This window comes from Typopeltis vanoorti, chromosome 25, assembly GCF_054136105.1.
Source record: "Typopeltis vanoorti isolate ZY-2024b chromosome 25, IOZ_Tvanoo_1.0, whole genome shotgun sequence".
Classification (NCBI taxonomy): Eukaryota; Metazoa; Arthropoda; class Arachnida; order Uropygi; family Thelyphonidae; genus Typopeltis; species Typopeltis vanoorti.
In genome coordinates, this window is record NC_143573.1 from 62,345,600 (window position 1) to 62,361,822 (window position 16,223).

General features: G+C 35.7%; 1 protein-coding gene across 1 annotated transcript in view; it reads left to right on the forward strand.

The window, feature by feature from the left end:
* The window catches only part of LOC150092788 (protein lin-9 homolog), a 248,894-nt gene that overhangs the window by 106,228 nt on the left and 126,443 nt on the right, over positions 1 to 16,223 (forward strand). Inside the window, exon 8 of the mRNA XM_090414279.1 lies at positions 6,963 to 7,064. Coding sequence (XP_090270405.1) covers positions 6,963 to 7,064 — 102 coding nt within the window. The remainder of the gene's footprint in view (positions 1 to 6,962; positions 7,065 to 16,223) is intronic.

Below are 16,223 nucleotides of genomic sequence, written 5' to 3' on the forward strand. Positions count from 1 at the left end.
CCATGCTGCCCCTATAAAGTATCATATTCCTATCCACTCATTCCTGAATTTTACTTCTAACCAATCTTTCCAATACCTTAACCACCACTCCAGAGATACTAACTGGTCTGTAATTTGTTACTCCTGTCTTGGAGCACTTTTATGTAGTGGTACTATCTTACTCTCTTTCTGCTCCTTTGGACCCTTGTCAGAGACTTAGATTAAACAACTTCGTCAGAGGCACTGCCAGTTCATGTGCACATTCTTATAGCATACGAGCAGACATACCATCCAGACTCACTGCTGTATTCACATTGATATTTTTCAACCCATGAAAGGTTGTCCACCTATAGGACATTAGTAGTGTGAGTGGGCTATGGGCCAAGTAATCTGGAACCCTGCTCTAGAGACAAACAATGGAACTTTCTTCATGTAACCGATCACTAATTAATGGGGGTAGTAGTCTCACACTGGATGATGATGTGTCTACACTTAAAAACATTTCAAACATACATGCCACATTGGAATTTGAACCCATAGTTGGTTGGTTAAACAGCAGAGACATTATTTTCTCAGGAAACCATGCTAATATTATCCAATAATCCAATATGTCCCAAAGGATTTCAAATAAAAGATAACATGTGACTTTCTTTGTGTGCGTGCATATGCTTTAAAAAAAAAAAAGGAAGAAATAAGTGTACGACATACTAATATGCAGTGGAAACACATATATAAATGGAATGATACTTACAGTTTCTAGTTTTTTGTGGGCATCATTCAAAGCTTTTGTTAGCTCTTCTCATCTTTTAGATGATGGCTGTTGAATTAAAGAAATAGAAAATAATTTATATACTGCCATCTCACTAAAAAAATGCAGTTCAATGTATTATGTTAAACTGGAAATTTAACAGAATGAACTTTTTGTATATACTGAAAGACTGTTCATGCTTGGGATGCTTAAAATATATTATCCCATAATGATAAGATCCCAGGAAGGATTCAAACATATCAATATGACAACTCTTAAATACTCTGTAATGGAAACTCATATACAGTCTACACTACAGGGAGTGCATTTCACTGCAGTGGATTATAAAGCAATTCATAATCAAAACAACTGCTCTCAGTATTGGGAAAAAAGGGACAGTGCTGAATGTAATTTCATGTGAAAATTACTGTTAACATATGCATATGTAAAATATGGATTAAAAGATTGTAATATACTTTCAATGGAATGATAAAACGCTTATCCCAATTATCTATAATAATAATAATAAAAGGTCATGGATTACACGACCTTTACATGACCATCACATCAATTGTATTTTTTCCAGTGGTAGACATTTACTGTAGGCAAAAGAATTTAACTTTTAAAATACCATGGAATGCATTGCTTGAGAGAGTGGTGAGAGCAAGAATGGTCAATGAGTTCAAGGAGGTATGATAGACTTAGTGTTTCGTAAGAAAGACCTCCCACGATGAGTCTCTTGACTCCATGGAGGCCTGAATAATAATAATAATATACTGAGTACCTCTTGGTCATCTACCTTAATACTCACATCAATCTGTCACCTCAGTAACTGTAAAGTTACCACCTGGATGATATACTTGCAAAGTGATCACTTAGTAACTGAACTATTTCTTCTGCTTCTGTCACTTTTCTACTATAAGCACCGAGTAAAGTTATCTTTACTCAGTGCTTATAGTCATTCATTCATTCTATAATCATTCTTTTGCTATGTAGTGAAAAAAACTCTTTTGGATTTACTTGGGTCTGCTTAGCTACTTTTCTCTCAAAATCTGATTTAGCCTTCCTTACTATACTAGTTACCATTCTTGCTTGTGCATTATACTGCTCATGGACAGTTTATATTCCTTCCATTATTATAATTCACACCTCCAGGGAGTCCAAAGACTCATCGAGGGAGGACTCATCTACAACTCTGTCTCCAACACTCAATCCACCAACGCCATCTACCGCTGACCACCACTTCCACAGACAATCACAAACATCCATGCCCATAGCGGAATTCGAACCCGCAGCCTTTTTGGCTGGAGAATGGATACGCTAACCAATCAGCCAGCCAGGCTGGCAACAGAAAGAATAATTATAGAAAGATAACTTTACTCGGTGCTTATAGTAGAAAAGTGACAGAAGCAGAAGAAATAGTTCAGTTACTAAGTGATCACTTTGCAAGTATATCATCCAGGTGGTAATTTTTTATTTTTTATTTTTTATTTTTTTTGCAGTTCCTGCTTTATATTGCTAGTCATCCACTTAATCTCTACTTGATTTATCCTCCTGACCCTAGGTATGCACTCTGATACTGCCTCCCTCAAACAATCCTTGACCACTTCACATGCATTAATGACACTCATTCCATGCAGTTTCTTATGCCATGGCACTGCTCCAAGTTGCCTCATAAGTTTGTCATAATCATCAGCTTTATAGTTCTGCATAAATCCTTTCTTGACTGAAATTTGTACATGTTGAGCAACCTCCCAGGACAAGACTGCATGGTCACTTTCCCGATTGGAGGTAGAGTTGCTACTGCTTTATAGATAGATCTTCTGATGCTATTACCAGATCCAACACTCCATCGCATGCTATTTCAGGTAATTATCCCTTAGTAACTGTATAAATTCCATTTTGCCATGTGCCCTTTTTTCCTTCCAGTCTATATCACCATAGTTGAAGTCTCCCAGATAATTGCTCTACCTACACTCATTGTGCTTGGGCTCCCAGGTTTATAGCTGCAACCAACAATATATTTTGTCCTGCTGGCCTCTATCTCACAACAGACAGCCTCAAATGAACCATTTCCATCAGATCTATAATCAATCTCTTTAAGTTCTATTTTTGTCAGTTGAAGTTCTTCAGTTATCATTAATAATACCCTCCCCCTGTCCTATTTCTTCTATCTTCTCTGAAAATACAATATCCATTACATTCCATCCCTGCTACACCACACTACAACATTCTCTAGCAACCAGGTCTCGCTGATGCCAATCATTTTTGGCCAAGTTGAGCTGACCAATGCTAAAAACTCATCTCCTTTATTCCTGATGCTTTAGGCATTCATGTACATGCATTTCAACATCCCTTGTGGTCCACACCTTACATAATGTTATTACCTACCCATTCTAATTCAAAACCTAGCAAACTGCACCCAACTCTTCATCATCATTTCTGCACTCATTCTTATCTATCCTAGGGGTGGCTAGACACATGCTTGATTGCCCCCCCCCCCCAGTATCTCTAATTTCCAAACTCTCAGTGAACAACACACCTAAGTGCAAAATCATTAAAGTGCAGGACTCAGAAGAAAACCTTTGATTCAGCCAGGAAAGCATGTATATGTGAGAAGGTTGTAAAAAATCATGGTGGGCTCGAGAAGTTAAAGAGGAAGTCCTGGTAAAGAAGAAAGCATACTGCATGTTGGAGGCTTAATGGATTTTTTACAACACTCAAAAAGAATTAAAATAGACTTTAATACTTCCTATATTTCGTCCTAGTCACTAGGACATCTACGGGGATTACAAAAAAATTAATGTAACATATGCACAAATAACAAACAATACTAAGCGCAACCACGTGGGTGACACTCAAGTCCTATCTAGGTAGAGCGCCCTCTAAGGGCAGTAGTAGGTGGCCTGGAATGTAAGGTGGGAACTCTGGTGATGAGTGTTTCCCAAATCTTCGGAAGCTTAATGCACCCATATTTATTGAGATTTGGTTGGTTTTTGAGAGCTGCTGCTGCTTCTAAGAAAAGTCTCTCTTTCTTGAATTTGCTGTGGTGGAGCATGGTGGTTTTCTTCCATGATACTCTGTGGGTTGTGTCCAAAACATGGTCAGCATTCATAATTTTTTTGTAATCCCCGTAGATGTCCTAGTGACTAGGACAAAATATAGGAAGTATTAAAGTCTATTTTAATTCTTTTTGAGTGTTGTAAAAAATCCATTAAGCCTCCAACATGATGTCCTCACAGCACTTAAGCCTCTACACACGAAAACATACTGCAAATTTTATGAATAAGTCCAGATGTACTCAGAGAGAATATGGAGAAATTTGTAAGATAGTGAACTAACATGTAAAAGTAACTAAACAAAATTGCAGGAAGACAAATATTGGGAATGAATGTAGAAAAACTTTTTGGAGGTTGTTGAAGTCAAGATATTCTTTATGTCTGGAGTAATAACTTTGAAAGATTAGAAAATGAAATGGCTAACCACTTGGCCCTGGTTGGCCGAGTGGTTCGAATTCTGCCATGGATGTTTGTGGTTACCTATGAAAATACTAGTAGTGGTGGGTGTAGATGGCGTTGGTGTAGTTGCAGTTCGTTGTGGTTGGTGGATTGAGTGGTGGAGACAGAGTTGTAGAGTAGGTGCCCTCCCTCAATGAGTCTATGGACTCCCTGGAGGTATCAAGCAATAATAATAATAAAAAGCAACAGAATAGTGGTTGAAATATTCAAGAGGAATATGGTAAACAGGACATATCAATAGAAAAGCTATCAGAATCACATGGAAAGGCCCATAGTTTACACCTCCACACTTGACCAGTAATGCTCAAGTGTGGAGATGTAAAGTTTTATAGTGGTTCTACTGCATAAATCAGAAAGCACTGGATAACTGGTACTTTGAGAGAAGAGCTCTCATAGTACCCAAAACAGGAGGATTACCAGCTGAATTTTCTGGGTGTTCCATGTAAGATTTGTGGAAGAGAAACTTACGGAAGAACAAGCTATACTCAAGTCAGATAGGGATTGTCAAGACCAGATTTTCACTTTAATATAAATAGTTGAAAAATTATGGAAATATAACAAGGATCTCTATGTTTTGTAGAACTTGAAAAGATATACTATGGGTGCCAAGAGAATGTCTGTATTTAAATTGTAAATCAACAGTTAACTGAAGAAGGTACAGGAACATAGGTAAAGTCATGTATAAGATAAGGGTGCACACTATCTCTACTGTTATTATTAGATCTCCAGGGAGTCAAAAACTCATCGAGAGAGAGAGAGGCCATAGATCATCCAACACCACTTGTCATTCTTTTTTTAAATTCAAAAAAAAGAATACACTCACCACTTCAATAGGCAAACTGTTCCACTCACTCACAGCACTAGGAGAGAAAATTTAGCTCTTATTCTTTTCTTATGCATGCAAACCTAACTTCTACAGATGCCCCATTTCCATCATCCTTATAATGAAAAATTTTATCAACTGATACCTATAATGCCCTCTCAAAAGTTTATAGACTTCTATCATATCACCTCTCTTTCTTCTGTCTCTTAGTGTCTGCAGTCCATACCCTCAATCTGTTCTTGTATTCTAGTCATCCTGACATCATCTTTGCAGCCTTTCTGCAGCTTCTTTATCCCTTTGGAACCCAGGAGACCAAACCTGGTGGTAATATCAAGGTCTTGTAGAGAGACAAAATAACTTCCATATCCTCTTGTCAAAATTTCAACATTGCAATTATCCTCGGAGTTCTATTTGCAATTTTTGTTATGTTGTGTTGTGTGACATTTGAACTTTCTTCAACTTTCTATCCAACATAACTCCAAGATCTCTACCCTCATCAGCTACTCCAAGCATAATCCCATATTATAATATTGTTGGATATTGCACTATGCCAAAGTGGATAACGTTACACTTACTAACATTGAATTAATAGCTGTTATCATTTTCCCACACTTCCAGCCTATTTAGATCACCCTTGAAATGCTGTGTATCAGTAGCATCCATGATTGCCCTGCCTGTTTTTGCATCATCAACAAACACTGAGGATCTCCTGTCACCTCCTTTCCAATATCAGTAAACAACAATGGTCCAAAGACTGATCCCTGAGTCACACCAATGATTACCTTAAATTTGACAGATTTGCATCCACCATATATATCACTTTCTGATAAGCCAGAGTGAAGATGATAAATTAGTGAAGTAAATTTTTAGTGAAGATGATAAATTAGTGAAGTAAATTTTTAGTGAAGATGATAAATTAAATATAGAAATAGACAATAGAATAAACAAAACTGGTATATGGGGATCCAGTTGAATAACTTTGTATGGAATAAGAGAAAAATCAGAAAAACACCAAACTAGCAGTATACATGAGAGCATTCAAAACCCGTTTTAAGTTTTGGATATGAAAATTGGATTACAAATAAAATAGTTCATCAAAGAATAGAGACCACAGATATTTGATAATTATTATTTCAAGTGAACAGTTGGCTTCAATGGCAAAATGAAGATATTAAGAAGATCTTGACATTGCTAGTATTCAGGTATTTGTGAGCAGAGCTAATTTCAGGTAGTATAGTTACTTAAAGAGAGGAGTTGATAGAAAAACAGGTCATTAATTAATGTCAGAATGACAAAAAAGACTAATTCGGAGGAAAAAAATGTTAATAGTTATTAGTAAATGTAAACTGTCCTTTTCATACTATCATTGTATCCTGTATGTCCCTTGAGGATATATATGAGTAATTTTATGATATTTCTTTGTGTTTTTAAATAATAGTTTCATATTAATTTCCTTTAAAAGAATTGCTACTATGAGTCTTTGGCTGAAGCTTTTTGATAATTTATTATAGTGAGTGATATGTTGTTCTAATGGTATTTGCTAATCAATGTTAAATGGGTAACAGTGAAATTTTGCAGCAAGCATGTCTAATTAGGAGTGATAAAAAATGATGTAAAAGTTTTTAACAATTTTCTGTATAGCGGCAGACAACTTTGCCCACATATGATAATAAGGTTTGACATAAATTTAGAAGCATGACTTAACTGATGTTAAATTTGCAAGAGAACAGAATGAGCATCTTAAAAATTAAAAAAAGCCCACTTTCTCCATTAAAAAATGTAGTTAGTCCTATAAATAAGAAATTTTTCTACAATAACGATGAAAGCTATAAAATTATCAGAAATTCTCTCTAAAAACAATTGCTTGAAAAGGTCAGTTTTTATTTCTTTTCAGGACAATGACCCTTTGTTAGGAGGCTCTCCCCTCAGATCAGAAATATCTTTAATGGATGATGGCACTTTAGGTGGATTTCCAAAGAAGTTTCTTATTTTACTCGTATGTTATGTTTATATTTATTATAAACACATTAATTATTATAATCTTAATTGTAAGATGAATTTAATTACCTACTGCTGCCATTTTTATGTATATATAATTTAAATCATATTCATTTATAATTCACAATTATAAACTAACTTTTTTTTTCTTTGTGTTGTGAAACTGGTTATACCTGAATATCTTATTATCTCAAAGTATATTATCATTATTATTTCAAGATATGGAATCACCCCAGTATATCTATTTGACCTTTCTCTCAATGTTGATGTACTTGCCATGCTCTGATATACAAGACGTTAAACTCACACCCCATCCTCCATGTAAGTTGCAATATATGCAACTTACATATGACCTCTCACTCCCCCATCACCCACTGTCTTGTGCAGCAATAATTTCTTGCTATCTGATAAGTTCTCTTCAAAAGGTACAGCCACATCTCTTCTATCTGAAGCTCTGTAAATAATTCTCTATGTCTTCCCTTGTACACAACTTTCTACAATCATATCATTAGGAGACTTGGAGTTTCACAGTAGTATATTGTTGTCTTATACATAGTGTGGCAAACAAGATTAATGTTAATAAAACTCCTAATAGTGTTAGTGGAACTACATATCATTTAAATATCAGTTGTTCCTTCTTCATTGTATACATTGTCATCGTCAACATCCACCTTGTTAAAAAGTTATGGAAGCTAAAAGTGTAAGAATCTTGTGTAAGAAAAAGTTTAAAAATCTTGTCTGTTTGCATGATATAATTGAAATGGAATAAAGAGCCCCTTGTAGAATTCACAAACAGGTGGATAATTTTGATGATTGGAAATTATTTATGCATACATTATTGTATAAATAGTGTATACTAACATTGAATAAAAGAAAATTCTTAGAAAAGCAAAATAGAAATAAAGCATGAATATAAATAAATAACAAGCACAGCAAATTGTGCAAGATGACTCGCTGCGCCATCAACCTACACATATTCCTGCCACACCTAGATGAATCATGAATAATAATCTCCTACCTATAGTGTTATTTATTTTGCTACCAATATATATAACTGCTGTTTGTTATTGGTTAGGCTTATATTTTGCAAACAAATTTCTGTTCCTCTCTTCATAACTTTTTTTTTCTTAATTATGCCCATCATAAATGCATAAATTGTCTAGATTTTACACGACTTGTAATTTACTCCACCCTGGACAAGCAGATATAATAACGCAATTGTAATTTATATTGGATATTAAAGACACGGTTCTTCTAGCTGAAAACAAATATGACCTCAAAACTCTTATAGATGAAACCTTCAAGTATAGTGAACAGTATGGCCTCAGTTTCAACTTTAAAAAGACAAATATCATTCAAGAGAAAAGAAAATACCAAAAATATGCATCAATATAAAAGGAAATAAATTAGAACAGGTGCAAAAATACATATATCTCGGACACTTAATCACAGAGAATAGCAGGACAGAAGATGAAATTAGAAAAAGGATTGAAATTGCAATGTCAACTTTCAACAGTATGAAAAATCTACTAACATCTAGAGAATTAAATCTGAAAACAAGACTAAGAATCTCCAAATGCTACATATGGTCTACATTATTATATGGAGTAGAGACATGGACACTCTCCAATCTGAGTGTGAAAAAACTGGAGGCCTTTGAAATGTGGATGCTGCTAAGAATTATGAGAATATCATGGAAAGACAAAAAGACAAATGAAGAGGTACTGGAGATGGCAGGCATAAACAGGAGCCTGATGAAAGAAATTAAAAAGAGAAAAGTCAGATATTTTGGACATATTCTGAGACATAACTGCCTACAAAGGACACTTCTCGAAGGAACTGTCGAAGTAAAGAGAAAGAGATCAAGACAAAGACTGAAGTGGATGAAAAATATAGAAGACTGGACCTATCTCTTATATGAGGAATGCAGCAGAGAAGCGCAGAATAGGACATGATGGAGACACATGGTAGTCAATCTCCTGGAGGGAGAAGACACCTGACTGGAAAGATTGAACATTATTTCAAATCTGAATATATGTGGAAACTTCAGAAGTTTCGAAATTTTGACCAGAGACCTTATGAGAATACATTCCTCGGCACCTGAGTTGCTTAAGCTTGCACTGCTTAAAAGATATGAGTACTGCCCAGCCATCCATATATTTGCCTTTAATTAGTGCATTTGATAAAGGTTTCACTGGCCTAACAGCTTTTTCAAACTGGTTGAATCTCTTCAGATACAAGGCAATAAGTTTCTTCAAATTGCCCAATTCCAAAAACTTGGAGTGACTAAAAAGGTCACTCCTCAGAGTAGCTCAAAGCTCTGGATCCTTATCAATCTCTTTGCTCCACCCAATCACCGAGCCAAACTTTGTTTTAGAATATGCTGATGCACATATAGAGAGCAGGCAAGTTGTTAAATACAGTTCAGTGGCAAATGCTGGCGCTGAAGCAAGAAAGTACGTTTATTAATGTAAGTGCTAGATATGAATGCCATGTAAAATGCACTGCTTGCTATTCGTCTCCCTTTCCTGTGACATATAGAATCAAATCCCCATGGCTCACAATCTAGCTTTGAGCAAAATCAATACATAATATGAATAGGAAGCATTCCTCCATACCCCATGTAGTGGAAAAGGATGTAGGGAATATTCAGTGCTCACTTGCATTTTTCTCTCAAGTGACAAATGTGTGCAACAAATGTTAACCTCTTTAAAAAATTAGTCTTGGGAACTATGCCTCTATTACAACAATCCTTGCTGGAATACGAATTTAGTCCAGCCTTAATTGGATCAACACTTTCTGCAAAACTTCGGAATTTAAAAAATAAATAAATAAAATATGAATGAAAACAAGAATGTAATTTGTTAACTATAACATGATACTTAATCCACCAGTAACATGTTCTACACCATATCTGAATTACTTGGGATAGTTATAACAAGTTTTTTTTGCTAGCCTTGGTAGCATACTTGACAAGAAATTATTATTATTAAGAGAGACCTCCTGGGAGTCAGAGACTCGTCGAGGGAGGCCATATACTACACACACCAGCTATCATAGTCATTCTCGAATTCATTCACACTGCTTGCACTCACAACATCCAATGGCAGACCATTCCAGTTACTCACCACCCTATGAAACAAAATCTGGTCTTCATTCTCAGCTTCCAAAGATTCCCTCTCCTCCTTTCCCCACCCTCCATAAATTGAAAAATTTCATCATTTGAAATCCTGTATATCCTTTCAGAAGTTTCTAAGTCTCAATCATATCTCCCCTCTTTCTCCTGTATGCTAGTTTCTGCAGTCTACAAATTCTCAGTCTGTCTTCATACTCAGTATTCCACAATCCTGATATCATTTTTAACAATCTCCTTTGTACTCTCTCCAATATATCAGAATCACAACAGAAACGAGACCAGACCTGTGCACAATAGTCCAAGTGAGGTCTTATCAAGAGCTTGTAAAGAGACAAAATAACATTTACATACGAACGTTCTTTTCAGCATTGCAGTTGTCTTTTGAATTGTATTTGCAATCTTTGCCACATGACTCCTAACTTCAACTTCCTATCTATTAACACCCCAAGATCCCTAGCCTAATCCCACCAATATAATACAACATTGGATATCTAATCATGCTGAAGTGAATGACTTTACATTTACTGACATTGAACTGACACCCATTTTCCCATGCCCACAATTCCAGCTTGTTCAAATCATTCTGCAAGTACTGCATATCAGCAGCAGGGGGCTCGTGCATAGGCACTGTGGAACTGCAGCACCCCCAATTTTTCTCGATATATAAATATATTTATTAATTAATTATATTTGCTTGTAATATTTAATTTTATCATCAACAATCCTATACAATTCTCTTATTTTGTATAAAAAATAATAAAAATCCATCTTGTAGCACTTAGGAGGGCGAAGGATACTAGCAGCACTGTGTTTACCACTGTCATATTGCTACGTATGCGAGCTATTAACTTAATGGAGCACTGTCCATCGCAAAGTTCCACTGTTGTTTATATGCAGTTTGCGCCAGTGGTAGAGTGTTCGTAGTGCTTATCGTGTTTACTCCATCTCTTTAAATATGTGGACATTACAATTAAAGGCATAACGTTTGTTATAGTTTTTATTTTAGAACATTATTGGAGTTAGGATAATGGATTTTATTTTTAAGTAATTTTGAATTATACTAAACTGTATAATTTTTATCGATAATAGCCAGCAAAAAGTTAAGCAAGTTTGAGTACGGTTAGTAGTTGGAAGGGAATCAATTGTTCGATGCTGTTGGCACACTCTCCCTCGATGAATCTTTGGACTCCCTGGAGGTGTCACATAATAATAATAAACAATATTTTTCATGAAACAAAACAAGAAGAATATATTTTATTTTCAAATAATTTTGAATTATACCAAACTGTATAATTTTATTGATAATAAACGATATTTTTTCATGTTCAATTTTTTGTTTTAATTTTTACCATAATTTTGATATTTTATCCAAACATGTATACGCTATACTTACAGTGTGTATGTATATTTTGAAAATTGCAGCATCTCCACGATTTCAAGCCATGAGCCGCCACTGATCAGCAGCATTCCTGATTACCCTACCCTGCCTATCTTTGCATCACCAGCAAATAGCTGTGTGTCACTTGTCAAATCCTTCCCAATATCATTAATGTGCAGATTGAATAACAGTGGACCAAGCACTGATCCTTGTGGTACACCACTAGTTATCTTAAATCTTGCAGACTCACATCCCCCATATAACACTTTTTGATATCTGTCATTCAGCCATTCTGTTATCCATGCTAATATTCTATAACCTAGACCCAATTTCTGCAATTTATGCAGCAGTCTGCCATGCTGTATTCTGTCAAAAGCCTTAGCAAAATCCAAAAGTAGCATGGTGTATCCATTCTCCCCTTTTCTAGTTCAGTGGTAACATTGTTATAGAATGTGAGCAGGTTGCTATAACATGACCTTCCCTTAGTAAACCCATGTTGTTCATTGCAAAGTAAAGATTCACTGTCAACCCATTTCTGAATGCGAGCCGTAACCAATTTTTCCAAATCTTCACCACTACTCCTGAGATACTAATCGGTTGATAGTTGGATACATCGGTCTTTGCACCACCCTTGTGGATTGGAATTACCATACATTGCTTCCATTCCTGTGGAATTGTCCCTGTTCTGAGACTCATATTAAACAGCCTGGTCAAAGGAATTGTCAGTTCAGCTGAACACTCTTTTAGCACATGTTCTGATATTCCATCAATCACTATTGCTGAATTCCTATTCAATTTGTGCAACAGCTTTAATACCTCATCCTCATACACTTGCTTTCTTCATCTAGTGAACAGATAATAGTGAGCTCAATGTTGTGTACAACAGGTTGATAGCTTTCAACAAAATGACACTTGTTAACTGAACAACTTCTTCTGCATCTGTAATCCTTATGCCATCAGAATTTAGAAAAGTTATTCTTTCATATTCATTCTTTCTTTTTTTCACTTGCACCATATCGATAGAATTCTTATGGGTTGTCTTTAACATGCAGAGCCAGTTCCTTTTCATACTCAGATTTTGCTTTCTGCACAACAGTTGTGACTATTCTAGCCTGCTGCTTATAACGTTCATAACAGACATCATCCTGCACACAGTATTTCTTCCACATCGTCCTTTTCTTACAATTCTCTTGCTTAATAAGATTACACATCCATTTGGCTCCTATTCTATTTCTTCTTCAAACTCTCGGGACACAATTCTGATATTGTATCATTCAAGTGTTGTTTCATTGCTTTCCATGCATTCTCAATATTCTTTCCATCCAGCAACCGATCCCATTCCACTGAACTCAGTATATTCCTCAGTTGGTAAATTTCCTGCTTTGTAGTTCAACATGTAACCTTTTCTGAATTGAATATTCATAAGCTTAGTCACTTAAGTTTTGTTTTCATCTACAGTCGATTCCTCTCGTGATAGCAAACTTAGGAACCACAGAAATAGCTTGTTATAAGGGTGGATAGTTTGCTATTGTAAATTTCCTTTAATATAAAATTTTGTTCATGGGATTTTGGAACATTTCAGGTGTTTTGCTGTAGTTGAGAATTAACTACATATTTTCTTCTGGAATAAGAAAATAAAAGGTATATCCCAAATATTATAAATGAGGTGTCAAATCTCCCTCCAGTTGGTGAGAATAACTATGAAGTGATTACCTGGATGGTTGCCAGCCATGTAAGGACTTCTCTTAGGAAAGGGTATATGTGGAACTACAATGCTGATGATTATGAGAAGCACTAACTCAGGAGATATTTTGCAGGTGTAGTATGGAATGAGGAGTTGAGTGGAAAGCAGATCAATGCTGCTTGGATGACATTCAAGAACTATCTAGTAGAAGCAATGTCTAAATGTATTCCAAAAGTCAAAAGATTAAATAAGGTAGGTGTGAAATGGATGAAAAGATTAAAGTATGTAATACAGAGAAAAAAAGGCATTATGGTGGCAACATAAAAGGAGTGGTAATAATCAATTCCATGAGGGATACAAAGAACAGGTGAGGAGGGTGACTAGTTGGTAAGTGTAGCAAAAGTTCAGTATAATAAGCGATTAGATAATGAAGCCAGCAAAAATAAGAATGATTATAGGAGGATGGCATTGATCACAGAAAATGGTATAAAGACAACTGCTATGGAAGATATAGTTGAGATATTTAATGAGCATTTGATAAAGGTCTTTCCATCTTTTTGAATGTGACATTGAGAGTTTGGGAACAATGGATGAGGAGAGACCTACTGTGTGTGAGGAAGAGGTATATGGGAAATTAAGCAAACTAGATATTAATAAGGCTGTGGGAGTTGATTATATCACCACATATTTTGAAGGCACATGCCAGGTAGTTGACCTGACCTTGGCATATTTGAGTCTTACATTGGGTCAGGTTCCAAAGGAATGGAAGGAAAGCAAGATTTTACCACTTCATAAAGTGGTAAGGTGACAGAATTCAAGCATCAAATTATAGTCCCAATCTGTGTGTCAGGTGTTTGTAGTTAATGTGTTGGAAAGACTGGTAAGAATCAAGATCTAGAATTGAGTTGACAACAATGGCATTATCTTTGATGGACAGCACAGATTTGCTAAAACGAGGTCGTGCTTTAGTGATCTACTTATTATAATAAGGTGACAGTAGTGGAAGATGGATACACAGTAGTATACTTAGACTTTGCAAAGGCTTTAATAGATTAACGCATGATAAGTTGATAGTCAAACTAGAGCAAATGAGGTTGGATATTAGACTAGTGCATTGGATTGGAGATTGGCTGTTTAATAGGTATCAACCAGTTGTGTATGGGGGAGCAATATCCCAGAAGAGGAACGTTACTAGTGATGTGCCTGAGTGGTCTGTTTTAGGGCCATTGCTATTTAACCTATGTGTTAATGATATTGGGGAAGATTTGAACAGGAATATAAAGCTGTTGGCAGATAATGCAAAGTTGGAGTGAACTATGAGGAGTAGAACAGATGTTCTGGCCTTACAAGAAGACTTGAATAGATTGAGTGAAAGGGAGGAGTAAGAGGCTAGTTCAATGTTGCAAAATATAAGGTTTTAAAATTTGGGAAACAAAAATGGAATGTAGAATTTACACTTGGTGGGGATATATTGTTGGAGGAGGAGGAGGAAATAAGAGATTTGGGTGATAGTGGATAAGGATTTTGACAATTTTGACAAATTGTCAAAATTGTGAGAACAACACAAAGAATTCTGGAGACACTGACTTGTAGTGGACTACTGTGCACAGATTTGGTCGCAATGAACAGACGTTGGAAAGAGTCCAGAGGTGACTGACTAAGGTAGTTTCTGATCTCTGGAATGTCGAATATGAGGAAAGGTTGAGAAGATGCAATTTACATAGTCTACTGGATAGGAAGAAGAGGGATGATATGATAGACACCTATAAGTTAGTAAGGGGTTGTTATAGGATCAGTGTTGGAGAGATTTTACAGAAAATGGTGGGAGATCAGGGGAGAACTAGAAGTCATCTCTGCTATATGAGAGTGTGAGCAAGAGATTGAGAAGTAGAGTTAGGGTGTTTTTGCATGGAGAGTTGTAATGATTGGAGTACATTGCCAAAGAGTGTGGTGTCTGCAGAGAATTGGAATGTGTTAAGGTACAGTATGATGAGTTGTGTGTATGACAAAAGGGACCTCCTAGATGAGTCTGACTCCATAGGGTATTTGGGATAATAATAGAGATCTTGCTACGTGGGTATTCATTCTATGAGAAATATGGAATAAGGAAACAAACATTTATATCCCAGATACCTTTATAATACATTACGAAAGAGCTTGGTACTTTTCAGGCATCCCTTGTATTTCTATTAGAAATACAAGGGATGCCTGAAAAGTTCTGAACACCTAGAACAAAAATTATATTAAAGCAATGACATAACAAGAAAGAACATATCTTAAAAACTTTTAACTCCCATGTTTTATCAAATTATAATAATTAGTTCTTTTTCTTTTAGGATACATAAGAAGACATGTCAGAGGTTTTGAAGAAATTTGAAGACACAGAGGTGTGGGCTATCATCAAGTTTTTCATGCTGGAAGAAAAGTTCACAGTTGAGAATCACCAAACTTTGTGTGAGACTTTAGAGGACTGTGTACCAGTACAGGTAACCCTCATATAACTCGGTACTTATACGTGGTCTACAAATTGTAGTATCCCTTGTTCAACGTGGTTTCGATATAACACGATCTACAATTTCTAGTAACCCTTTATTTTTATTTTTTATTTTTTTTCATATTTTTCACCGCGGGACTTAAAAATCAAATTTTATCTTCGTTAAATTTGTGTCTGCCCGTGTCGCACAAGTAGTTATAAGTATCGAATTTAGTTTTATTGTATCACTGAATAAGGTACTGTACAGAGGCTTTTGCAGTCTGTGTCATTCTCAACAAACAGTGCAATTAGAGACAGATGGAATAAAAATGGCGCTAACTAATAAATCACATGTCCCCTCTCACAGAAACTATGCTGTATAGATTTAAACAAAACCATATGTTGCACCGAAACACAGTATCTAACTAAAAACTCTTGTCCAATTTTTCAATTATGAAATAAGTGTTTTTTTTATTGCATTTGAAA